At 45.8% G+C, this 26,843-nt stretch overlaps 1 protein-coding gene across 5 annotated transcripts in view; it reads left to right on the forward strand.

Annotated features, from left to right (window-relative positions):
- The window catches only part of SLC4A5 (solute carrier family 4 member 5), a 138,034-nt gene that overhangs the window by 35,476 nt on the left and 75,715 nt on the right, over nucleotides 1-26,843 (forward strand). For 3 of the 5 annotated variants that reach the window (XM_070798418.1, XM_070798420.1, XM_070798419.1), the window contains exons 2-4: nucleotides 595-666; nucleotides 8,067-8,237; nucleotides 22,086-22,215. In XM_070798418.1, the coding sequence (XP_070654519.1) occupies nucleotides 597-666; nucleotides 8,067-8,237; nucleotides 22,086-22,215 (371 nt within the window). In that variant the 5' untranslated portion in view covers nucleotides 595-596. Of the gene's footprint in view, nucleotides 1-594; nucleotides 667-8,066; nucleotides 8,238-17,094; nucleotides 17,490-22,085; nucleotides 22,216-22,363; nucleotides 22,783-26,843 lie in introns of those variants that run through there. The other 2 variants (XM_070798422.1, XM_070798421.1) reach the window with 2 other exon arrangements.

Genomic DNA, 26,843 nt, shown 5'->3' on the forward strand with positions numbered 1-26,843 from the left:
ACAGATAATATGTATAGTTTTTTGGGGGTTGTTTTTGTTATCTTATTAATACTATATAAGTATGATACAGATTCTTTAAAATTTACTAAAGGAGGTCTTTAGTAAAGGTCTTTCCCAAGACCTAGTTTATGTGCTCTCTTTGTGTGCTCTTTGTAAATATTCCATTTGTACTTAAAAAAGCACACCTCTTTTTTCAAGTACAAATGGAATATTTCCTAACATATGGCTTCCCTGGTAGCTCAGTTAGTAAAGAATCTGCCTGCAATGCAGGAGACCCTGGTTCGATTCCTGGGTTGGAAAGATCCCCTAGAGAAGGGAAAGGCTACCCACTCTAGTATTTTGGCCTGGAGAATTCCATGGACCGTATAGTCCATGGGGTCACAAAGAGTCGGACACAACTGAGTGACTTTCACTTTCACTTTCCCCAACATACATATATTTGAGGTTCCTCAATTTGTTTATATGTTTTTTTTTTCTTAATTTTTTTCATCTGCTCTAAGGTCTTCCATTGTATGAATTTGACCATTTCTCCTTGAAATTATACCTTTTTATGTTGTGTACATTTTGAGGTTGTGTTCATCTTTTACTTTATAGATATGAAGGTGGAGGAGGAAGAGGCTGGGGTAGGGAAGCTGGACTACAGGAGGCGATGTCAGGATCAGGAAGGTAAGTAAGGTCACTGTGAGGAATTGATGCAAGTTCTCAGAGGGTCTAGACTTTCCTTGGATATCTTTATAACAGCCCTTTCAGTTGGGGGAAACTACAGAGCTGATCCCTTTCCCCTGACCCACCCACAGTGTCTACTCTAGATCTGGTGGGACTAGCTGTAACCATATCTTACAGGGACCATGTGGTCAGGTTGGAGACCGGTAACTTGGATTTTGCTAGGATTATGGCATAGCTTCCCCAATATAAAATCAAACTCGATTTTACAAGCTCTACAAATCATACGAAATGCCAAATATCAACATTTTATAGATTTTAAAAATAGCAGCTCAGTTAAAACCAGTGAAAGAGGGTATTGAGTGGTGATATTTTTGTTGCTCCAGAATTTCTTACCAAGAGACCCTAAGTATCCTACATTCTACAGAAAAGCAGCCACAGAGTTTATAAAGAGGCACTACCCCAACCATTTTGGAAGGAGATAGCAATCTTCCTGTCCAGCTTGATGCTCCCTGAGCTGCAGTTGATGGAGAAGAATGTGGTGAGGAGCTGGCACTGTCCTGAGCCAAACTACAAGATGTTCACAGGGAGAGAACAGGTCCTATGAGCAAATAAAGAAGCTTTGGAGTGGGTTAGTGATTCCCTACAGTTCACCAGCTGAACAGCCACACTCTGATGGTTATAGTAGAAAAAATAAGACAAGTTAGATCCAGGGCAAAAACAAAATATGTCCCTGACAGCTATCTCCCCTGATATTTTTTAAAAGGGTGCTCTTTGCAGTTTTCATAATCATGTTCCCATTCACCATTCTATTCTGCCTTCTCAAAAACCATGCCTATTTAGTAGAGAAAGAATTTTTATTCCTGCAGTTTCGGTGAGAATACTGAGTCCCAGATGTGCATGGTCATACAGAAAGGGAAGAACAAGCCAGGGAGCACCCAGGCCAGCTAACACTGGGTAAAGGCCTTTCTGATACATCTGCTGTTTCCTATCTCCATTCCTGGCCTCAGGGTGGAGAATACAATCTCATCATTGAAAGAATCAAGAATGCTAAACCTTTAGAACAGAACTGTCTGCCTGCCTACTAAGTCACTTCAGTTGTGTCCGACTCTGTGCAACCCTTTGGACTATAGCCCACCAGTTTCCTCTCTCCATGGGATATTCCAGGCAAGAATACTGGAGTGGGTTGCCATTCCCTTCTCTAGGGGATCTTTCCAACCCAGGGATCAAACCTGTGTCTCTTTGTGTCCTGCGTTGGCAGGTGGGTTCTTTATCATCAGCGCCACCTAGAGTAGAACTGCTGTTGCTGCTGCTAAGTCGCTTCAGTCGTGTCCAACTCTGTGCGACCCCATAGACGGTAGCCCACCAGGCTCCCCGGTCCCTGGGATTCTCCAGGCAAGAACACTGGAGTGGGTTGCCATTTCCTTCTCCAGTGCATAAAAGTGAAAAGTGAAAGTGAAGTCGCTCAGTCATGTTCAACTTTTAGCAACCCCATGGACTGCAGCCTACCAGGCTCCTCCGTCCATGGGATTTTCCAGGCAAGAGTACTGGAGTGGGTTGCCATTGCCTTCTCCGAGAGTAGAACTGCTTACCTCTAAATATTGGTATTCGTGGCTTACCTCAAATTCTAGCTTTGCTCAGGCTTAGGGTGGGGGACAGAAGGAAGGAAAAGCATCAGTCATTCTGATACTGGTTCACTAGGAAGTGAGGCTGCACTTCATAAAAATGTCTACCTCACATTTCTCATTAACCCCATTAACCCAAGGGAGACTGAGGATCCAGAAGAGCAAGCAAGGATGTGGTGGGGTGAGCTGGAATTCTAAAGAGATCTGAACACTAACATCCAGGTAACCTTACTCTCCAGTGCCTAGGAATGCACCTGCCAGAGTAGGCACAGACAAAATCTGCTTAGCAGAATGGACCCCAACATGTCTCTAAAAGGTTTAGACACGCTTCTTCAAGGTTCAGCTTCATGTGGTTTCACTGTGACATGTGCAGTCAGTGATGCCCAAGCATCTGGTATGTCAATTTCAGGAATTTGAATCAAGAGGTAGCCTCTCCTCCAGAAAAAAACTAACAAACAGCAACAACAGAAAAAAAAAAACAAAGTTAATGTAGAGCTTGATGTAAGAACACAAAGTCTAATTTCTCAGTCTGCCACAGTCTTTCAAATTTTAATTGCTGGGCTTCCCTGGTGGCTCAGAGTGTAAAGCGTCCGCCTGCAATGCGGGTGACCTAGGTTCGATCCCTGGGTCAGGAAGATACCCTGGAGAAGGAAATGACAACCCACTCCAGTATTCTTGCCTGGAGAATCCCGTGAACAGAGGAGCTTGGTAGGCTGCAGTCCATGGGGTTGCAAAGAGTCAGACACAACTGAGCGACTTCACTTTCTTTCTTTCTTGTTTTCTTTCTTGGGCCTCAAAAATAGTCATGATGATCAATAGTTGCTGATCAGCCTTAGGGAAAACTTTTATCACAAATTAATCAATGTGATATGCCACATTAATGAAATGAAGAATAAAAATTATATGGTCATCTCAATTCATGATTAAAAAAAATTACTCAACAAACTGGTTATAGAGGGAATGTATCTCAGTATAATAAAGGCCGCATATGACAAGCCCATAGCTAACAACATAGGAAAGGAAAGGAAAGTGGAGCCTCTCAGTCGTGTCCAACTCTTTGCAACCCCATGGACTGTAGCGTACCAGGCTCCTCCATCTATGGGATTTTCAAGGCAAGGGTACTGGAGTAGGTTGCCATTTCCTTCTCCAGAGGATATTCCTAACCCAGGGATTGAACCCAGGTCTCCCACACTGCAGGCAGACGCTTTACCGTCTGAGCCACCAGGGAAGCAAAGCTGAAACTTTTCCTCTAAGATCAAGAATAAGACAAAGATGCTCACTCTTGCCACTTTTATTCAAAATAGTACTGGAAGTCCTAGCCAGAGCAATTAGGCAAGAGAAAGAAAAGATAAGAAGAAGAAATTTTAAAATTTGAAAGGGAGAAGTAAAATTCTCTCTATTTGCAGATGGCATGATATTATAAATAGAAAACCCCCAAAATTCTACCAAACTGTTAGAACTAAAAAAAAATTAAGATTTCAGCATATAAAATCAATATACAAAAAATCAGTAGCATTTCTCTATACTAGCAATGAACTGTCAAAGAGAAATTAAGAAAATACTTCCATTTTGATATATGGCAAAACCAATACAATATTGTAAAATAAAATAAAATAAAAAATTTACAATTGTGTCAAAACCTAGAAATGAATTTAACCAAGGAGATTAAAGATCTGTACACTGAAAACTATAAAACACTGATGGAAGAAATTGAAGACAACACAAATACATGGAAAGATATTCCATGCTCATGGGTTGGAAGAATTAATATTGTTAAAATGTCCATATTACCCGAAGCAATCTACAGATTCAATGGAATCTCAATCAAAATTTCAGTGACACTTTTCCCCACAGATACACATTTTTAAAAAATCCACAAATTCATATGAAACTATAAAGGACCTTGAATAACCAACACGATCTTGAGCAAGAAGAACAAAGCTTGAAGATCACACTTCCTGATTTCAAACTATATTACAAAGCTATAGTATTCAACATGATATTGGCATAAAACGAGACATATAGATCAATAAAGATCAATAGAGAGCCTGGAAATAAGCCCACACATATATTAGTCAATTAATTTACAACAAAGGAGCCAAAATATATGATGGGGAAAGATAGTCTCTTCAATAAATGATGTTGGGAGAACTAAACAGCTACACATCAAAGAATGGAACAGGACCCCTATCTTACAACATACAGAAAAGTCAACTTAAAATGGCTTCAAGACTTGAATGTAGAACCTGAAACCATAAAATTCTTATAAGAAAACATAAGGGGTGAGCTCCTTGATATCAGTTTCAGCAATGATTTTTTAAATTTGATATTAAAAGCAAAAGAAACAGGATAAAAGATGAGTTAAACTACATCAAGCTAAAATTGCTTCTGCAAAAGAAACTGTCAACAAAACAATAAGTCAACCTATGGAATAGGAGAAAATATTTGCAAATCGTAAATCTGATAAAGGGTTAAGTCTAAAATATATAAAGATCTTATAAAACTCAGTTACCAAAAAAAAAGACTACTCCATTTTAAAAAAATGGGAAGAAGGACTTCCCGGGTGGCCCAGTGGTTAAGAGACCGCCTTGCAATGCAGGGGATACTGGTTTGATCCCTGGTCCAGGAAGATCCCAAGTTGCCATGGAGCAACTAAGCCTGTGCTCCACAACTATTGAGCCTGTACTACACAACAAGAGAAACCACTGCAATGAGAAGCCCGCACACTGCAGAGAAGAATAGCCCTGCTCACTGCACATAGAGAAAGCCTGTGTGCAGCAATGAAGACCCAGTGCAGCCAAAAATAACTAACTAAATAAATAATTTTTTTTAATGGGAAGAAGAACTGAATAGAATTCATTCCAAAGAAGACATACAAATTGTCAACAGGTACATGAAAATGTGCTCAGCATCATTAATCATCAGGGAAATGCAAACTAAAACCACAAAGATATATCACCTCCCAACTGTTGGATGGCTATCATCTAAGACAAGGGATAACAAATGCTGGCAAGGATATGGAGAAAAGGAAACCATTTTGCATCATTAGTGGGAATGCAAATTGGTGCAGACACGGTGGAGATTCCTCAAAAAATTAGTAACAGAAATACTGTATGATCCAGCAATTCTACTTCTGGATATATATTCAAAGGAAATGAAGTCATTATCTTGAAAATGTATCTGTACTCTCATGTTCATTGCAGCATTATTTATAATAGTCAAGACATGGAAATAGCTTGTGTCCGTCAGCAATTGAATGTTTAAAGAAAATGTGATATATACATGAATATTATTCAGCTATTAAAAAAAAAGAAATCTTGTCATTTGCAACGTGAATGGACCTTGAAAGTATTATGCTATGTGAAATAAGTCAGAGAGACAAATACTCTATGATTTCCCTTACATATGGAATCTAAAAATCCAGACATAGAAACAGAGAACAGGTTGGTGGTTGCCAGAGGCCGGGGGTGGAAGGTGGGGAATTGGGTGAAGGTGGTTAAAAGGCACAAACTTTTAGTTATAAGATATCTGAATGTAATGTACAGTTATGGTGGCTGTAGTTAATAATACCGTATTATACGCTTGAAAGTTGCTAAGAGACTAAATTTTGAAAGTTAACACAAGAAAAAAATTCATAACTTTGTGTGATGATGGATGTTGACTGAACTTATTGTTGTGGTTGTCATTTTGCAGATGTACATATATCAAATCATTATATTATACACCTTAAATTAATATAATATTATACGTCAATCATATCCAAATTTAAAAATAATAATAGGGGAAACTGTGGAGGTGGCAGTATGGTTGAACTTAAGTACATGGAACTTAATGTACTATCTGCTCAATTATTCTGTAAATCTAAAATTGTACTAAAGAGAAAGTGAAAGTGAAGTCGCTCGGTCATGTCCAACTCTTTGCGACCCCGTGGTCTGTAGCCTACCAGGCTCTGCCATCCATGGGATTCTCCAGGGAAGAATACTGGAGTGGGTTGCCATTTCCTTCTCCAGGAGATCTTCCCGACCCAGGGATTGAACCCAGGTCTCCCGCATTGCGGGCAGACGCTTTACACTCTGAGACACCAGGGAAGCCCAACAACTAAAATTTTTAAATTGCACTAAAAAGCAAAAAATGGGCCAAAGAACTAAACAGACATCTCTCCAAAGAAGACATACAGATGGCTAACAAACACATGAAAAGATGCTCAACATCACTCATTATCAGAGAAATGTAAATCAAAACCACAATGAGGTACCATTTCACGCCAGTCAGAATGGCTGCTATCCAGAAGTCTACAAGCAATAAATGCTGGAGAGGATGTAAAGAAAAGGGAACCCTCTTACCCTGTTGGTGAGAATGCAAACTAGAACAGCCACTATGGAGAATAGTGTGGAGATTCCTTAAAAAACTGGAAATAGAACTTCCTTATGACCCAGCAATCCCACTGCTGGGCATACACACTGAGGAAACCAGAATTGAAAGAGACATGTGTACCCCAGTGTTCATCGCAGCACTGTTTATAATAGCCAGGACATGGAAGCAACCTAGATGTCCATCAGCAGATGAATGGATAAGAAAGCTATGGTACATATACACAATGGAGTATTACTCAGCCATTAAAAAGAATACATTTGAATCAGTTCTAATGAGGTGGATGAAACTGGAGCCTATTATACAGAGTGAAGTAAGCCAGAAAGAAAAATACCAATACAGTATACTAATGCATATATATGGAATTTAGAAATATGGTAATGATAACCCTGTATGCAAGACAGCAAAAGAGACACAGATGTACAGAACAGTCTTTTGGACTCTGTGGGAGAGGGCGAGGGTGGGATGATTTGGGAGAATGGCATTGAAACATGTATAATACCACATGTGAAACGAATCGCCAGTTCAGGTTCAATGCAGGATACAAGATGCTCGGGGCTGGTGCACTGGGATGACCCAGAGGGATGGTATGGGGAGGGAGGTGGGAGGGGGGCTCAGGATGAGGAACACGTGTTCACCCATGGCAGATTCATGTTGATGTATGGCAAAACCAATACAATATTGTAAAGTAATTAGCCTCCAATTAAAATAAATAAATCTATAATAAAAAATTAAAAAAACATTTAAAAAAGCTATTAATTATTTTAAAAATTGTTGACCAACTCAAGACAATATAGATGAAAAACTGATAGTAGAAGGTCTTTCTGGAGAGCTGAGAGGATTCCAGTTGCCTCTTTGAGCACAGATTTAGTGGTGGCTTCTTAGTAGAATTCTGAATTAGGGTCCTTGCTAGCTCTTGAAAATTCTAGCTTACAAAATCATTTTTGAGAAATTCTTGATAACTCGCTTCTCTGATAAGTAGTAGTTCACATGGTCTTTGGTTGTTAGTGAAAATGGCCTTGATGGAAATGCATATGGTTTTCCCATTAACAATCAAAGCTGAGACTTGGCATTTTGGACTAAATCTGTGACCTGTTAAAGGCCTCTCTCCTGGCCCATGTGTCATAAATCATATGTAATTATTGCTGCTCTGGACTAGCAAGAATGGGGAGATGTGAGTTACGCTCATTCTGAAAGAATTCTAACTATAGGCCCAAAGGTCCCCCTTCCAGGAACTGCTGAGTTGGTTCAGAATTGGAATTCGGTCAAGCCCAGTGGCCCCGTCCAGGAATCCCATGTCTTCTGATCTTTTCCGGTGGCCTCAGCTCTTTGTAACTGGAGGATATTAAGGAGAAATGCCAGCTTTCAGTCACTCTGCCTACCCTCTCTTTTATTCTGTGCCCACAGACTGCCGTTCCATTCACATCGGGCTTTCCGTTCCCAGTTACCCTCACAGGAAAAGAGACCAGAAGGGACAGCTTCCAGGCCTGCAAAAGGCCCACTGGGGCTTGCGGCCAGACAAGCCGCAGCAGGGGCTGGCCAGTGCGTGCGGCAGTGTGGACCGTGTCAGCAAGACACGTGAGTTTGGGGAACATTCTGGGAACCATCTGCTGGGGGGTCCAGACAGGGCAGGGCAGGGGAGGGGGACTCGCAGGAGAATGTGAGGAATGCCCCCGTGGCTCAGGCCTCTTAGGCCCCTCTGCTCTGCTGCCACAGCAGACCAGCCTCTGCTCAGAGAGTCCCTTCAGTCAGGCTGAGCCCCTGTCAACTCTGGTAACTTTGAGACCTCCGCTCTGGCACATTCCACTTTGATTTCATGGTTTAATTCTCAGAATTATTTCCTGTTTCTAAATTCCTAAGGGCAAATATCCAGCCGCCCTAAGAACCAATAACAAACATGACTGGTGAGAGGTGTTGTGCTCAGTAAATCGAATTCTTTGTTGCATTACTTCCACCCTCTCTCTTCACCTGAGCTTGAAGGAATGGTCTGGAATTGTCTGGGTGCTCTGCACCACAGTTTCCAGAGCCCTGGAGGCTTTCTCCCAGGTCAGCAGAACCCCTGAGGCATGCCTCTGCTGCTGCAGGAATCAGTTCTGGGCTTGTTAAAAAGCAGTTTTTTGTTCCTTTCTGTGGAAAGAAAAATATCAATCTTGAAAGGAGTGGAAAGACTAGAGCACAGCTGCTGTGACATTTTATCCTTTTGTGTCTTCCCTGGTTCTAGGGATATGATTTCACCTGCAGCACATCCCAAATCTGTGAAATAAATAGCATCTACTTGATTTCTACTACACATTTCCATGGTCTTGAACAAAGCAAAATGAGTTATCTTACCATCTGAACCTTCAAAGGGATGTCAGGCAGTAGCAGCCTCTTAACATTCCTGTAGCAGACAGTGACATACACTCTGGCAAAGACCATTTGAGTCACCCCCATCCCAGCACGGCCCTGAACAACTGCGGTTATTGGCACCAAGTCTACCAAGGCCTATGACTTCTTCTGTGCCTATGTGGGAGAGGGGTTAACGGGGAGTCCTTCGGCGGTGTCTAATGTAAGAAATGAGCTCTGATACACACATACACACAAACATGCACACACATACATATTTGGGAGTTGGCATATCTGAGACCCAAAGAAGGGCAAGCCTGATAGGGAGGCCTGCTCCCCAGGCTGGGTCTGGATGCCTCTCACTCACTCTCTGGAGCATTTCCCTGTCACCCCAGAACATTCAGGGATGGAGTCACCCTTTAAAAGTGGAGTCTGCTGGGTCCTTCCTCAGTCAGGAAAGAGGAAAGTGGGTTAGAGCTGGTACTCTCTGCAAATGGTATATATTGATGCAACATGGTACTTCACAGAAGTGGTCATGAATGGTGGATTTTGTGTTGTTTGGGTGGTTTCTGGTTGAGTTAAGGGGACACTGGTTTTAACTGGAAACCAAAGGGAAGAGAAAGGAGAATCCTTTGGTACATTTGCACATTCAGTCCATTCCCTTCAGCCTGCTGTCCCCATGCATGGCACATGGCATGGCTGTGGAACAGAGGAGACAGTGGGAAGGCATAGGAAGACAGGAAGTTTCAGGCACGTCTTCCAAGCTTGGGTAAAGTAAGAACTTCTTTTAAAGGGAAAATAACTTATTGTAGACTCATGAAAGTGCTTTTGTATATTTGTAGAGCCCCAAGGGACCATAAAATCCTAGTTTGAGAAATAATATATTAATTCATTAAGGCTTTTTTCCATAAAATATCTTAGAATTTTGAATTATAACATGTTTTATCCTTATAGCTAATAAAATAAATCTTTTAAAGATTATCTTCAAAATGGAAACACGAACTTTAAAAATTCTGATAGAGCCCACCTACCTCTAAGAATACTTTCCAGGCCCCAGTTACAGACATTCTTGATTTAAGGGGGCCACAAAGCCTGCAAGCAAAGTCAACAACCACAGTGAGTTTTCACCCATGGCAGCTGAACTTGTTCCAGCCCTTTGTTAGGGGTGGTAGAGGTCCACCCCTCTGTCCTTCACTTCTTCCAAATCAGAGGGGGCATTGTGTGTGTGATGCAAATATAAACCCTGCTCTATGAGATTCCCGGGTCAGTGACAGTGACCTGAGGAACGGAAAACAAAACAGTGCCCAAATCATTGTACTGCATCATCTAGATAATTGCCTGAATCTGCCACTTTTCTTTGCTGCAGGGCAACTGACCAGATGTGTTTTTCCTCTCTGAGTGCCTTGTCTATTCTGTGAATCCATTCAGACAGCGCAGGCAGGCATTCCAGCTGGCCACAAAGTCCACGAGGACCTAGCTTTACGGAAGAGAGGAATTGTGCAGAATGGGGTCAGCGGGTAGACCAGGCACAGTGGCTAGACATAGCTAAGCCTGTGTAGTTGAAGGATTGATAGGTGACTCCTTCAGTTCCTGCCTCACAAAACAACAGGAATCCAGCAAGATGATGTGTGTGCAAGAGATGTATACTGTGAAATGATATTTCATAATAATTTTGTTAACTAAATGTGTCACATTAATAAAAAGCAGATATTATTATCCTCATCTTCAGATTGGGCAATCAAGGTTCAAAGAGATGTAGTGTGGTACAGCAGGAATCATGAAGCTAGAAATTGAAAACATCAGTAGACTCCAAAACCCGTGTGTTCCTCTTCCACTACACTTCTGCCCTTTGTAAGTCATCACCAGTCAGTCATGACCAGCTGGACATGGGCTAAGAATTATATTTTTTCAAGCAGCCAAACTACCTTATGATGAAAGGGATAGGTAGATAGTAGTTACCCCATAATATAATATGCCATAGCATAGGATTATTTGTCCCACCTCCACCCCTTCCTCCAATATGAATATTATTTTGGCCACCCCTTCCTCCAGTTTTGACTCTAGCAGAACATATACAGGGAATAGAACCATCAAGCTGTGGTGAGAATCAGTAAAAGCCATGCTTCCTTCCCTTGAAAGAATGCATTCTCTGGCTCTGAGAGCCTCTGGAGAAGCTATTAGGAGCAAGAGGGTAAAGAGCAGCTGTAGAAATACGACTGCTCTTTGGCTCTTCTTGGCTGGTGCTAAGAACTGGAGCCAAGATCTAAGAGAAAGGAAACGGCCCAGGCCCAGCCTGGTGTGCAGGCTCTGGGGCCTCAGTGCCTTCATCTGCAGAGTGGAAGATGGTTGTCGCGTGACAAACTGTTGCCATTTGCCTGGGATAGAGGGCTTTCCCAGGACGAGGGACACGGAACTGTCAGTGCTAAAGTCGGTCAGTTCAAAGAAAGTCAGGATGTTGGTCACACTGAGCTGTGAGCTCCTAGGTAGAATAAAAACAGACGCAAAGTCCTTCACGTGGCACATGGTACATTACAGGCACTTGACATATGTTACTTCAATTGATTTGTGTTAACCCAATTTAAAAGCAAGGAGCCCAAATCTTTTTTCCTTTATGAGTAGACCTCTAGTTTGGCTGTTCTCACTGGTACTGAGAAGCTAATGAGATCCTTCTGGAGGGAGGGGTGTGAAAAAGTATTAAGGTCATCTTCTACTTGCCAAGCACTGAACAACTCAAGAGTCACTGAAAGATCAAAACCACCAAGATGAGCAGTAGGGGAGAAAGCGGCTGTTTTCTCCCCAGGTGTTTGAGCCTCATGTGAGTTCAAGGCTTTAGGACCAAAAATAGATTTCATATGGTCTTTCCCATTTCTGATAAGGAAGGTGTGAGGGTTGGGACAGAGAACAAATTTATCTCTAAAGCATCTCCTCCACTAAGGGACTCCAACATAGGAACAAAGACAATTGGATTTCTTTTATTTCCTGGAATTATCAACATACACAACATTCAAACAAACAAAAACCCCTATTGGAAGAGAATCCTGAGTTAGTGAACTTTATACCTTAAGGGGAAATTGAGGTTGAAAGTTCAATTTTGCAAGTGAACCAATTAAAGTTCTGATAAATATAAAGTTATTAGGGCTTTCCTGGTGGCTCAGTGGTAAAGAATCCGCCTGCCAATGTGGGTGACACGGGTTCGATCCTTGATCCGGGAAGATCCCGCATGCCATGGAGCAACTAAACCCATGTGCCACAACTATTAAGCCCGTGCTCCAGAGCCCGAGAGCTACAACTACTGTGCTCACACGCCACAGCTTCCGAAGCCCAAGCGCCCTAGAGCCTGTGCTCCACAACCAGAGAAGCCATCGCAATGAGAAACCCGCAACTGCAGCTAGAGAGTCGCCCCCGCTCTGCAAATAGAGAACGCTGTGCAGCAAAAAAAAAAAAAAAAAAAAGTATATCTATATAAAGTTATTATAACACATATGTTACTTGGATTTACCTTACTCCCTGAGAGTTAGCGTCCTCGCCTCTGCATAAACTTCTGTGAATGTCCAGTCCCAGTAGCACTCCTGCTACGAGACCTGCGTGCTGGGCTCACGGTCTCACCGTGTCTCACTTCTTGTACCTGTTCTCTGTTCTCACCTCCAGGCAAGCCACAGCTCAGGAATGGGGCTCAGTCCTCCTTTGGTCTCCCCCAAATGGGTCACATCCCACATATAAGTGAGGAGCAGGCTTTCTTGAGGTTCAGAACCATAGAACCTTTTCACCTTGCAGAGATACACAGTTTTTAAAGAGAGATACTAAATATTTGGGCTTCCCTTGTGGCTCAGCTGGTAAAGAATCTGCCTGCAATGTGGAAGACCTAGGTTCGATCCCTGGGTTGGGAAGATCCCCTGGAGAAGGGAAAGGCTACCCACTCCAGTATTCTGGCCTGGAGAATTCCTTGGACTGTATAGTCCATGGGGTCTCAAAGAGTCAGACACAACTGAGTGACTTTCACTTCACTCATTAAATATTCCCTTTCTTAAAAATCCCGTTGTCACTTGAAATTTCCTACTGGCTGCTTTTCTCTACCATATTTTTGGCAACTCCCACCTCACCCCCACTGCACCTCACCAGTCCCATCACATCTCCTGATTCTCTTCAGCCACCTCCAGCCCCAGCTTCTCCCCTCCCTCTCAGTACATACACTCACTCCCCTCACCCACTTTTTGGTCACATCTGTTTCCCTCTGCCCCACCTCAGCTCACCACCCATTTCTGCACGGCTAAAGACACACAGAGTTGGATACAACTGAGTGACTGAGCACACACACACACACACACAAACACACAATGTATTAACTAAAGTTAATACAGTCTCACAAAGTCTGTCTCGTCTAAGTTTAGCCCTTTAGCTAGACTTAACATTCTTTTATAACTCTTAAACTTGCAGTTTTTGAGAAGGAATACAGAAGAAAATCTCCATGCCCTAGAATTTCGTATAAGGTAGACTCATGATTAAGAAAGTAATTTGATCACAAGTATCAGAACCTCCTGGAGAGGGAAATGCACTACCCACTCCAGTAGTCTTGCCTGGGAAATCCCATGGACAAAGGAGCCTGGCAGGTTACAGTCCACGGGGTCTTGAAAGACTCAGACACGACTTAGCGACTAAACAACAACAATCAGAAACCTACGTGAGCTGTCTTGAGCAAGGAGGGAGTGAGGAAGAGTAACAGTTTATACTACATGAATAAAGGAGTTTCTCACAGTCCCAAAAGAACAACCAACCAGGCTCAGCAGGAGGATGAACACCCTCAGTCCCCTCTCTGGGACTCGTGGCCTTCCCCTTGCTTCTTCTATAAGTCTGCTTTCTTTCTCGCTGTGTGTAGCCTTTACTGCCTCTCCATGCCTTCAGCTTTCAGTTTGTACGCTCCTTCCATTAGGAAACACCCAGCTATCTCAGAACCCAAATTCAAAATTTCCAGGCTTGAGTCAGGTGTCCAATGAACTGTTCCTGGTTCAATTAACCATGGCCAAGAGGCACAGTTCAGGTACTCCACAGACACAGCCACAGAGCGTCATCCCTTGGGTGAGGGAGTGTATGGGCCAGCAGATGACCCGAAGCTACTGATGGGACAATTCCCGCAAACACTACAGGTTCGCAGATTCTCTTCCCTGCCTTCCCAGAGAGCACATTTTGAGTTTATGGACTGCTCTCTAGGAAAAAAAGAAAAAAAAAACAACCCTACTGTCCATGAAACTAGGACTTGGGGCCTTCCTGCCTTCTCTTGAGGACCGCCTCAGATGAATGCTGGCATGACTTTGGAGCTCCCCGTTTCTGTCTCTCCCACTCCTCAGAACTTGGGACTGTTCTTGATCCCCTTCGTTGCTGTTGTTCAGTTGCTCAGTCGTGTCCAATTCTTTGTGACCCCATGGACCACAGCACACCAGGCTTCCCTGTCCATCACCAACTCCCAGAGCTTGTTCAAATTCATGTTCATTGAGTCGGTGATGCCATCCAACCATCTCTTCCTCTGTCATCCCCTTCTCCTCCTGCCTTCAATTTTTCCCAGCCTCAGGGTCTTTTCTAATGAGTCAGCTCTTCGCCAAAGTATTGGAGCTTCAGCTTCAGCATCAGTCCTTCCAGTGAATATTCAGGGTTAATTTCCTTTCAGATTGATTGGTTGGATCCCCTTGCAGTCCAAGGGACTCTCAAGAGTCTTCTCCAACACCACAGTTCGAAAGCATCAATTCTTCGGTGCTCAGACTTCTTTATGGTCCAAATCTCACATCCATACATGACTACTGGAAAAGCCATACCCAGCTCCATTTCCTTGTTCACGGCTTCTTTCCGCTGAGGCTGGTCCCTGCTGATATACTCATGAGTGTTAAGCAGTGAAATTCATTCACCTGGCGAATGTTTATTGAATGCCCATGCTGTGAACCCTTTTCTGGGGCCAGTAACACAACGTAAGCCAGACAGACCTTGACCTCACCAAGGTGGGTGTCCAGTGACTCACGTGGAGCCTGGGAGAGAGTGCTTGTGAGAAGACTCTGAGCTGAGGACCCCAGGCCCTCACACTGACTTCCTGGTGGTCTTAAACACCTCCTGGGTCTTCTAGGAGTTGAATACCTGCAGGCTGCAGTCCAGTTGCACTCCAGGTGATTTTGTGCTTTGCTCAACTAATGACCGGACAGGTGCCCTGCTCCCTGTCACCAGTAAAAGCATGATTCCGTTTGATTCTTTTCGTGTGTTTCCTCAAGCTTGGTCCTGCCAAGGTTGGATTTCTCCCAGAAACTGCTAGTTTAGTCCACTTGGGCCATCACTGTGTAACTGTTGCTGTGAGCTCTCGACCAGAGGGGCTCTTATCTGCAGCCTCTCTCATTTGTGGATGAACTTGCATGTGGGACCTGGAGTGCATTGGAGATGCAGTGAAACCCTGAGGCATGAACCCAGCACATCACTAGATTTCTGTGGACCCGAGGGAAGGGAGATGGGGAGGGGTAGCATGGGAGTAGTAGTGCTCAGAAACGAGAAGGATTGAGCTCTTGGAATGTTATGAGGGAGGAAAATGTCAGACCTGTTGGTGACATCAATCATAGCAATGTTTACTGGGTGACTGGCATATGCCAAGCACTGTGCCAATCATGTCACATACATCATCTCATTTGATGGTCACCATAATCCAGTAAAGCAGGGGTGACTATTCTCACTTTATAGACGGAGAAACTAAGGCTCAGTCTGCTTAATGCTTTGCCAAGATCCCACTGCCAGTAATTATCAGAGTCGGGAATTGAACCCAGGTCTGAGCTCTTAAAGCACCACATGAATAAAGAGAATCCTCTGGCATCCTTGGTGATCTCTCTGTGGGTGTTCCTCTGGGGTTTCGAGATCAGACACAGCCCCTGACTCAGTGTGGCGTGCAAGGTCGGTCCAGTGGTGTTCAGAAGGAAATGGGCTGGCGCCAGCCACAGTGCAGTACAAACAGTAGCCTGAGATCCTTTAGGGGCCCATCTCCTCACTGCCCTGCCCTGCTAAGGAGCCCGCCAAAGCAGGAACTCCTTGGTGGTGGCATTTGCTTGGGGCGTCCGACCTAACCACACAGCCCTGAGCCTCTGCTGCTATGTTCTCGGGTTTAAAGTGGGCACACTTGATCTTTGAGTCTCAGGCCTGAAGATGTGGTAAGGGAGCCAGTGGCAGAGGCAGGGGGTTTGGGGGTTGCAGTGCTAGGTGAGGGTGTCGGCAAACTGCTCTCCTCTAGGCTCCCCTAATTAGGGGCCCAGTTGGGCCTTCTGTGCTATAAACCAGTTCTCAGATTTCTCATCCGTGAAGTGTTTGGATTCAACCATCGTTCAGCTTTCTCCCAGCTCTGAGACTTGGCAAATTCAGGGTTCAGAGCTTCTTGGAGCAGCAGCCACTCATGACCTCTAATCAACCTTGGCACATTCTAAGTACTCAGTAAGTACTTGTTGAACTGAACCCAGGAGATTAGGAGTTTCTCAGCAGAGCAAAATAATTCCCCAGGGGGGTTCACCACTTACCCTGAATGACCAGTTCCCCTGTCCATGGGCTCTCAGAAAACACCCACCAAGTGATATTTGGCATTTTGTCTTGGAAGCAGACTTAGATGGAAAGGATCAGGAGTTGGGTTGTGAAGTTGAGGAAGGGGAGAAACCAGCTTCAGGGGACATTATTGACCAAGGGCAGTTGCTGTGAAACTTGAGACCTCAAAGCACCTCTTCTCATACCACCCCACCTCCACCCTGGGGCTGGAGGACTGAGAGAGGCCGGGCCAGGACCTGCTCCAGCCAGCTCACCTGCAGCCAAGGCCCTAAGGAAGTTCCGGGGAGTCTCAGGGAAAATCCTACCTCTGCCGTTATAAAGGGGCCTGAGGAGAGGTGCCCGGGCTCCCCTAGGGCCCCCAGGCTTGGCGGGAAGGGCTCATGGGGGAGGGGGCAAAAGGGCAGTCCTGCCAGGCCTCTGGCGCCTGCAGGTGCCACCCCCCTGCTGCTGTGGAGACCTGGCTGCCTGCAAGAGGCTCTGCCTCGGCCACCAAGACCTTCTCTCCCCAGTGCATCTGAGAACCTGAGGGTCTTTCCTCTCTTGCTCACTGCTCACTTGCTCTCTCTCTCTCTCTCTGTCTCTCTCTCTCACACACACACACACAATTCTCCTATACTCAGAATATCTTTAATGCACTCTCGATAGTTTTTCCTCTCACGTTTACTACATCTTCTCACATAACGCTCTCCCCACTTCCCCAGTCTTTCACATATTCCTTCTCTCTCTCTCCCTCTCCCTCCCTCTCTCTCTCCCTTTCCCTCTCTTTCCCTCTCCCTCTTCTCCTCTCCCCTCACTTCCCCTGGTGCTTAACTGGAAACAAAAGTGAGTTTGTTGAGCCCTGCTGGTGGGGAAGAGGAGCCAGCGGCAGCAGCCAGGGTGGCAGCAGCGGAAACAGGCTGGGGCCAGAGGCAGTGTCCACAGCCGGAGACCCCAGCGCCCAGCTCTTCCGGGCAACAGGTAATGCTGCAGACAGAGCTGGCTCAGGCATCCTGCTCTTTGTTCTGTCTCATCCTTTCATACCAGCTCCACTTATCTGCCTTCTAATTTGGCCTTGAAGGGGGAGGGGGATTGAAGATTTAGGGAATGGCAGGCACAAAAGGTCCAAGGAGTCACGTGCTCTCCTCCTCGGAGAACTGTGTGTGGTCTGATGTGGCTGGAATCCAGGACATGTGGGGTCAACCAAGGGTAGCTGAAGTTAGAATATACAGGGTCCAGGATGGCTGGGGTGTCTGGATGAGGGATGTGATAGAACCTACCCAGGCACGTTAGGGCCAGATCATGATGGATGTTTTGAGCCATGTCATAGACCCTAGGCTTTAGATCCTAGAGAGCTATTAACTATTTTTCACCTGAAGAGTAACATGACCAAATCTACATTTGAAGAAAGTAGTACTTGAACTCTCATACCACGGAGAACTGGTTTACCCTCTCAGAATAAAGCAGTCCTAGCCTTCTCCCAATTTAAGGAAAAAATAAGGTTATTTGTTCAACTGTTAAATTTTCGTCTATAAAATTTCTGTAAACCTTTGATGCCTGCCAACAAGTATCAATAATCAATAAAAAGGATGTAAGTTTAAAGTAGTAGAAAAATTCAGAAGTAAAAAATCATTTAAGTAAATGCAGTCCTTGAAGCTATATACAGATAAATTGGTAGTATTTTCTGCTAGTAAAATTATTTCTAACTCATATGCACAATACTTTATGGTGCTGCACCCCAGAATACCATGACTCCCAGAAGTGTGCCAAAGGAGCAGGTTTGAAATGTCTTTAACGCTAACTCTGCTGCTATCTAAGGCATGGGATGGATGGGGCAACAGAGACAGTGGGAGCAGCAGCTGGTTCTTGTGCTGACAGGAATGTGAGACAATAAAAACCTGAATAAAGGTGGTGGCAATGGTGGGGAAAGGGAAGGGAGCCAAAAAAATAGTCAGGAAGTGAGTGAAAGAAGTTAGTGTCTGATTAGACATGGATGATGAGAGACAAGGAGGCTTCAAGAGTGAGCCCCAAATTTCTCCTCTAGATGGCTGGATAGCTAGGGGCACCATTAATCAAAACAGAGGAGGATAAGGCTAGGGTGACAGAAGAAGAGAGGCAGAGCTATTTTGAATATGTTGAGGCTGACTCGAGAAGACTGCCAAACTCCCAGATGGAGCAGTACAGTTGGCTGTTGGAAACGCTCAGTACAGTTAGGACCTAGAGACCCTGGTGACCTTGGTTATAGGATGATGCCAGAAAGAATATGAGATGGTCCAGGAAGAGTGTAGAAAGAGGGGAGACAAGAAGGCCAAGGAGGAATCCTGAGGAAGATCAAGATTTAAGTGAGACATGCAAGAGGTGCCAGGTTAGGACATTGAGAAGGAGTCCTCAAAGAGATAGGAAAAAATATCTAGAAAGTACTGCCTTAAAACAACCAAGAGCATTTCAGTTCAGAGGATGCAGTCAGCATCACTGATATCTCAGAGAGATAAGCCAGACCATAGCTTCACAGTGCTGTTGATTATTTTGTTTTTACTGACTTACTGATTTGAGAATGAGACAAAAAGAGAGACCTGAGAACAGAGTTAAACTTGGGTGCTTAGCATAAATGAGATTAGCAGGGTACAGTAGGGAGTAGTGGGGAGTATGGCAAACCGCAACGCATATGCTTATCCATCACTCAGCTCTAGCTGATTGTTGCCAAGTAGAAATACGGGCAGTCATCAGGGTGTCTGAATTTTCAAGAAAGCTCTCTATATTTTTACATGAAATCTCATAATTCTTTATGTTAGCAACAATTTAAAAAACTATTATAGTCTATGAGAGCTGAATTAAACACATGTTTGTGCTGCCAGTTTAAAATCTCTGCCTTAGTCAACATCTTAAGCATGGTGGGGATGAACCAGTTGCAGCATATTGGGAAGTGATTGGTAAGGAGGAAGGAGAGACAGTGAGTGTTAACCACCTCTTCAAGAAGTTCAGGGGAGAGAAGGAGAAAAGAGAACAGGATCAGGTAGGAAGAGCTGTTTACAGGCTGAGAGGAAAAGGGTGGAGGAGAGAAGGTGAAGACCCAGGTAAGGAAAGGCTGGTTGAAGAAATAAGAATCCAATAGAAGGGAACAGATAGGGCCAGGCATGGGCTAGAGGAAGAATTCTTTTGTTCAGAGATAGACTGCAGCAATGGTAAGGACACAGAAGGACTAGAAGGGAGGTAGTTGATGGATTTCATGCCTGGAGGCCTTATTTTCTAGGTGAAGTGGGGTAGGAAATGCATCAAGAGGCTTGCTTAGAGGGACATGGGAAAGGACACTGACAGGAATGAATGGAAGTGACTGTACTTCTGAGACCTGCTAACAGTGGGAACCCTCATTTGTACAGCTGGGTGGTTTTATGCAGAGGGGCTCATGAGCCTGGGTGCTAGCGCTGGTGGCAAGGGGAATTAGCACCTGTTATATTCCAGGCCCTGTGTCTTGTGTATTATTCTCCCTATCTGATTTATTGGGACAACAACCTTGTTCGCTCAGACTGAATTCACTCCTGAGTAAGTAGCACCTCTGAGATTCACACTGACATCTAGCTAGATTGAAAACCCAGAGGGCGCCTTGTATCCACCATACCATTGTGTACCACGCTGCCTCTCCCTGCACCCCAGGACACACTTGCAGAGGTCAAGACTGGGCCAATTAGTTCTTGTTTGGGCATCAGCTGTCTGGTGTTACTGGGAAGTCAAAGAGTAAGAGGGTAGAGTCTGTGATGAAACAGTAGCTAAAATTATTGACTGTTGGGAGTCAATGGAGAAATAAGGGAGGGCCAAAGAGGATGATAAACTGAGGAAACAGAGAAGCTTGGAGGGAGAGGAAGACTTGATGAAGCCCAAAGACAGTCAAAAGCAGAGACATTACTTTGCCTGCAAAGGTCCGTATGGTCAAAGATACTGTTTTTCCAGTAGTCGTGTACAGATGTGACAGTTGGATCATAAAGAAGGTGGAGCGCTAAAGAATTGATGCTTTTGAAATGTGGTGCTGGAGAAGACGCTTGAGAGTCTCTCAGACTGCAAGGAGATCAGTCAATCCTAAAGGAAATCAACCCTGAATATTCATTGGAAGGACTGGTGCTGAAGCTGAACCTCCAATACTTTGGCCACCTGATGCAAAGAGACTAAAGAGACTCTTTAGAAAAGACCCTCATGCTGGCAAAAATTGAGGGCAGGAAGACAAGGGGGTGGCCAAGGATGAGATGGTTGGATGGCATCACTGACTTAACGGACACGAGTTTGAGCGAGCTCCAGGAGTTGGTGAAGGACAGGGAAGCCTGGTGTGCTGCAGTCCATGGGGTCACAAAGAGTTGGACACAACTGAGCAATTGAACAGCAACAGCAAAAGAGAGTCAGTAACAGACTGAACTAGGGCAGAGGCAATGGAATTGGTGAGGAAGAAAAGGATTCTTGAAAACTTTTAATACTGCAATGGAGCTGAGAGAAAGAGGTGAGGTGAGAATGATCCAGGATGTCTACCAATGCAGCTGGGTAGACGGTCATGCTTTTGATGTCACATGATATGTGTCTCTGTCTCTGGCTCACCATGCTCTGGGTACCCTAACCAGCACGCTCTACCTCAGACCTTAGGCGTACTCTCAGCACTTGTAGAAGTGGCTCATTCTCATTTTTCAAGTCACAGGTCAAATATACCCTCCTCAGAGAAGCCTTTCTTGATCTTGCTATCTAATGTAGCTTCATGATCTTTTCTTTTTTTTTTTTCAGAACACTTATCACTGCCTGCAATGACTGTTTATAGATTTGTTTACTTGTTTATTGTCTGTATCTGCCACTGGAGAGGCTCAGGAGATCAAGGATATCTGGGCCTTCTTCACAGCTTTGCTTCCTTGCACCTAAACCAGTGCCTTATACATCGTAGACATTCATTAAATATTAAGCGAGAGAAAGAAGGAAGGGAGGGAGCATGGGAGAGAAGGAGACAGGGAAGACTGGAGAGGTATGTTTGGGGAAGGGTACGTGTTCTGTGTTTGAGTGCTGACCTGAGGTGCCTGAGAGACCCCCAGGAGGCAACACCCCCTGGGCAGCTGGAAAGCAGACTGGGAGGTCAGGGACAGACTGTCCTCTTGCCCGTGAAGAAGGTGGGCCCACACGGCACACTGGTGCAAGCACATCCTTTCACAGGGCTGATCGCCCCTTTAAGGCCAGTGTGGGAGGTGACTCTTTGGGGCCCAGTGGAAAAGGGATCCCTCCGTTATTCTGAAGTTGGGACAGAGTTTTTCTCACCTCGCTTATCTGTTCTGTTCCCTATCCTTACTGCTGCCCTGGCTTTGGCCATTTTCCATCTTTCTTCGGTGTCAGCTTCAAGTCCCTGGAGTCTGAATATGGACTAAATCCTCTCATCTCTTTTATCTGGGAGGATATCCCACCCACATCCACCCACATCCAACTCTAGCTTCACCCAGAAGGTGGACTTAGTCTTACTGAATAGGAAATACTTTCCCCTTGCCCTTGGCTCCTGCTCCATTTCAAGGGCCTCCACCTCCCACAGGGCACTCAGCAGAGCTTGCTGCCCTCCTTTTGCAGGGTCTCCAGCTGCTGAGCAGCTCCAGGACATCCTGGGGGAGGAAGATGAGGCTCCCAACCCCACCCTCTTCACAGAGATGGACACTCTGCAGCATGATGGAGACCAGATGGAGTGGAAGGAGTCGGCCAGGTGAGTCCCTCCCTGGAGGGCGGCAGAGGGGGGCTTCCCACGGCAGTCTGCCTGGGCCCGGGCTGAGCTGACCAGCGGCACCTTGAGTCCTGCCAGGGCACTGCCTGGCCCCCAGAGACCCACCCACCTGCCTTTCCTTGGTGTTCAGAATTGGCGTGGACACGAAGGAGCAAACAGAGACGTAGGACTGTCTCATCCTCGAAGACATGAAAGTCCAGGTGGGAAAGTAGAACAGACGCCCGTGAAGCTATGAGAGAATAACACAAGGGCATATGTCCTTTCATGTCAAACTAAATGTTGTGAAAGGGAGAGCACCAAGCAGGCTGGGATAGATGCAAGTGCTGCCTGGAGGAAGGGGAACGTGTCCCGGGAAAACTCCAGCCGGGCGCTCCAGTGGGCACTACCAAAGGGACTTGGTAGAGTCTGCGGCAGGACAAGCAGAGTGGAGCTACAGAGGCACATGGGGATCAGAGGGAGCTGCGTGTCGGGGCGACAGAAGAGCGAGGAGAGCCAGACGGCTGGAGGGGACCCACACGGTGAAGTCACGGGAGCCAGCAGAGAACCAGGGTAAGGACTAGTGCTGACCGTGCCCTGTGCCCGGGGCACAGAGGCCTCTGAACTAGACCGATTAGCAATGCCAAATGCTGCCTAGGGCCCAGGGAGAAGGCAGGGTATAAGAAGGGGCAGCAGGAAGGGCTGGCAAGAAGAGGAGGAGCCCTGGGACAGAAGTTGAGAGTCTGGAAGACAGAATATAACAACGTTCTCCAACTTTTTTGTACTAACGCCCCCACACCCAAATTTGTAATTAAAATTAACTTTGCTCAAGTAGAATTAAATTTTTATTATAATAAGAGAAATGCAATGCTAAGACATTATATTTTTTCTGGTAGGGTTGAGCTTTGGAGGCCCACAAACAATATTTTAAACTTTTTTGCTCTCCTAAGAATGCTTGGACTTACTGCCAGCTGTGCCCAAGGTGGTTCTGCCTGGGGGCCACCACAGCACCCAGAACCTGGCAGCTGCCCCAATCAGAGCCTGGGCCCCATCCTTACCTACCAAACTCATTCACCTCAGTAGTTGTTCTATAGAACGAGGAGCAGATTTTGACATTCCCAAGCTTCCCCATCTCCAGTCTTTCCTGGGAGGAAAAAGAGGCCATTGAGTGACTAGCAAATTCCTGCAGGCCTCAGAAGCATTGAATTCCTAGCCTCATGGCTGGGCCCGATCCCTGTCCGGAAGGTATAGAGCCTCTTCTTATCAGTCCATTCAAGGAGCCCTTACTGCATGATAACAATTCATGGCTCCTCTCATTCGATCTGCACAATGACCCTGGGGAGGCAGGAAATATTATTATCCTCATTTCATAGTTGAGGATACTGAGATTAATAGTCAGATCAATGCAAGAGTCAGAGCATGCAGGTAGCCAAGTCTGGATGCCAGTCCAGGGCTGTCTGAGTCTCCAACTTGAGGGCTTAGGCGCTTCCTAATGTTTTCCCCATTTTCCCAGCCACCTCTCTCCCCTTCCTTCAACTTCTAGGGACTCTGTTCTGATTTCCAAGGGAGGACTTAAGTCTGGAGGGATTTGACTGCCGTGAGAGATAAACAGGGACAGCCACAGAGCCCAGGACATCCATCTGGGGCTGATAAGTGAGAGGAGGACATTTCAAATGCCCAGAGCCCAGTGTGGGCTACTGTGGCTTAATGCCTCTGAAGGACTTATAACTCCCTGGGCAAATGCCTTTCTTGTCCAAAGCGGGGAATATTGAGAGAACAAAAGTTGAGAAAGGCCTTCTCCAATGCCCAGTAGGAAGAGGGTGACTTCTCCCCATCCTGGGCAAGGTGTGCATTCAGAACCCCTGGCAGGCCCCCATGAGTGCCTGTCACTCGCACACACAAGACCTTTTCTGAGAAGGCCTGGGGCCCTCAGACACATGGCTGTTGCCATAGATGAGATACCCAGTTTCTAATCTGGAGTGTGGAGGCTTAGAGCCTTGCACACAATAGACCCTGAAAGGAAAGTGATAAACTATAGATAATGATGTTTCTGGAAGAAGGCCCCTTATGAAATATAAAGGGGCCTGGCATTGCCGTCTGCAATGGGTGTGGGTGTTTCTCCACAGGCAGCTTTCCAAGGACAGTATTTGAAGAGACCTGAGAAGGGCCCCCAGTGTAACCCGAGCAGCTCCTCACACCCACAGTGAGAGGAACCTGGAGGCTGGAGGAAGTCTAACAGCTGAACCCAGTGCCAGGCTGATGGAAAGAGTAGCATCTTGCGGGTCATTTTTGAGGAAGGAAGAATTCGGGGGAGAACCACTCAGTCCTCCTTATCTTGAGCTCCTTTCTCCACCCTTCTTGCCATTTCCTTCTCCAGGGGATCTTCTCGGTCCAAAGATCAAACCTGCGTCTCCCACATTGCAGGCAGATTCTTTCCCATCTCTCCAGCTCACCCTGGCTAGCTTGCAGCTCACTCTTGGAGGTCTGGGCAGAAGGCCTCTGCAGAGGTCAGAGACAAGATTTGGTTGCTGGCCAGCCAGTCCACCTTGGCCTGGACAGCGGTACTGGAGGCTCCTCCTGGCAGACTGCAACAGGAGAGGTGCATGGGGGCCTGTTAGGGGCCTGTCACCCCCACCAGAGAATGGCAAGAATTGCCCTCAGCTGACAGGCTGTGCAATCTACTCAGGAAAGCCAGAGGTCTCAGAAGTTTCCAGAATCTAAGAACCAGCAAATCCCAGTGGGTTCTGAGCCTCCTTGGAATAACAGGAGAAAATGATAGGAGGCAGGAACAACCCCTTCCATGGACACTCAGACCCTGAGAGGGTTGCAGATCTGTACCCACATCAAAGAGATTGGGGGAGGGCACCCTTTAATAAAAGTATTTAATTTGTTAGGAGAGTGCTTGCTTTATTGAGTTAGGAGATTAACAGATGAAAATCTCAAATCCGCAAGGAATTTTCCCCAGCACTGCTTTCTGGGGGTTATTAATTTGGGGGGATGTTTTGGGCCCTTAGAGAAGGAATCACCACTGGACAGATTTAAACGGCTTTTTGAGCTCCACTGAGCCTGGTCCCTGTGTGGATGGTTGGGAGTGTGCATGTGGGCGTCATTTCTAATGTGATCAATGCTGGTAGGTCAGGCTGTTAATAAAATAGATTTTTATCAAGTTTGTCTCTTTAGGGTTCCCGGGTGGGGAGTGCAGCTGGCTCTTTGCTGATACTGACCTTGCCTGAAGGGAGGGTTGGATGGGTGGGGTCGGGGGGACTCCCTCACTGTGAGCAAACAATTTACCCAGGATTCCGTTGTCTCTCAAGCTTGGATCTGCCTGGCCGCAGGGGAGGAAGGGAAGGAGGATGATCTGAGCTGGAAGCCAGGCAGTGCGTGGAGGGGCTTTTGGGGTTACTCAAAAAATAAACATTGGAGCCTTCCCTGAACTCTGAAAGCAAACTCCAGATCCAAGCTGCTTCTGATCTCAACTCAGCAGACCTGAGCTGAACTTGCCAGAATGTTCTTATAAGGCACATACCCTCTGAAAATATTCCTGCCACGATCAGGAAAAGGCAGAAAGAGGGGCAGGAGAAGTAGGTCGGCTTAGTTGCGTCAGACCAAATCAGTACATTTTCAAAAGCCCTGAATGGTTCTCCACACCCAGGCAGAAATGCTTCCTCACTCCGTACCTGATGAAAAAGGAAGCCTGAATTTTTCTTCAACCCTGAAACTGCTCCTGCTTACAGCCTTGTAGAATGTTCTCCTAACATCATCTGCCCTCTTCATCTGCACCTCAGTCCTCTGGTCTTGCCACTCACCTGGAATCACCCTTAAAGGGCCTGAGATGCCCTCTCTATGTAGAAAGCAGAGGAGGGAGCTGAAAGTTCTTAGCGCAGATATCAACAAATGTCACTCATTCGTTCAACTACTATTTAGTAAGCATATCCTGTAAGATGTGAGCCACGTGCTTAGAGGTCCAAGAAACACGGCAGATGCCATGCCTGTTCACTCAGACTCTCAGTCTAACGGAGCCCGGAGGTAAATAACTAGACGCTTGGTGATGGGGTGCTAAGAAAGCACAGTGTAGGGGCGCCTAACCCAGACAGAAGGGATCAAGGCAGGCATACAGAAAGAAAAGCTGTTCACATAGACCCCTGAAGGGCGAGCCAACGCTAGCCAAGAGAGGGCACAGAAGGGGGATGAGGCCCCCGGAACAGGCGGAGCAGCAACAGGGCAGAAGTTCCCCGTAGCTGCCCTAGAGAGAGTGGCCAATGACGCAGGCCCTGTGCAGACCATGTTGTGGAGTTTGCACTTGATGCTGAGAACTTTGGAGGACCACCGCAGGGTTTGGGCTGGGAGAGGGACAAAACTGTCTGCTTGAGAGAGATCACTCAGGCTTCAGTGTGAGGCAAGCCTGGGCTGGTCCGGAGGCTGGTCCAGGGAGAAGTGATGAGCTGATGAGGTGAGGTGGTGCCCATCTGAATCAAGATGTTGACAATGGAAATAGAAGGTGTGTACTTGAGACACATTTTTTTATATGTGTGTGTGTGTGTGTGTGTGCGTGTGTGTGTGTGTGTCTGCATTTCCTTTTAAATATACTTTTTTAAAAGCAGTTTTAGATTCACAGCAAAATTGAGCAGAAGGTA

This window comes from Bos indicus, chromosome 11, assembly GCF_029378745.1.
Source record: "Bos indicus isolate NIAB-ARS_2022 breed Sahiwal x Tharparkar chromosome 11, NIAB-ARS_B.indTharparkar_mat_pri_1.0, whole genome shotgun sequence".
Taxonomy (NCBI): domain Eukaryota; kingdom Metazoa; phylum Chordata; class Mammalia; order Artiodactyla; family Bovidae; genus Bos; species Bos indicus.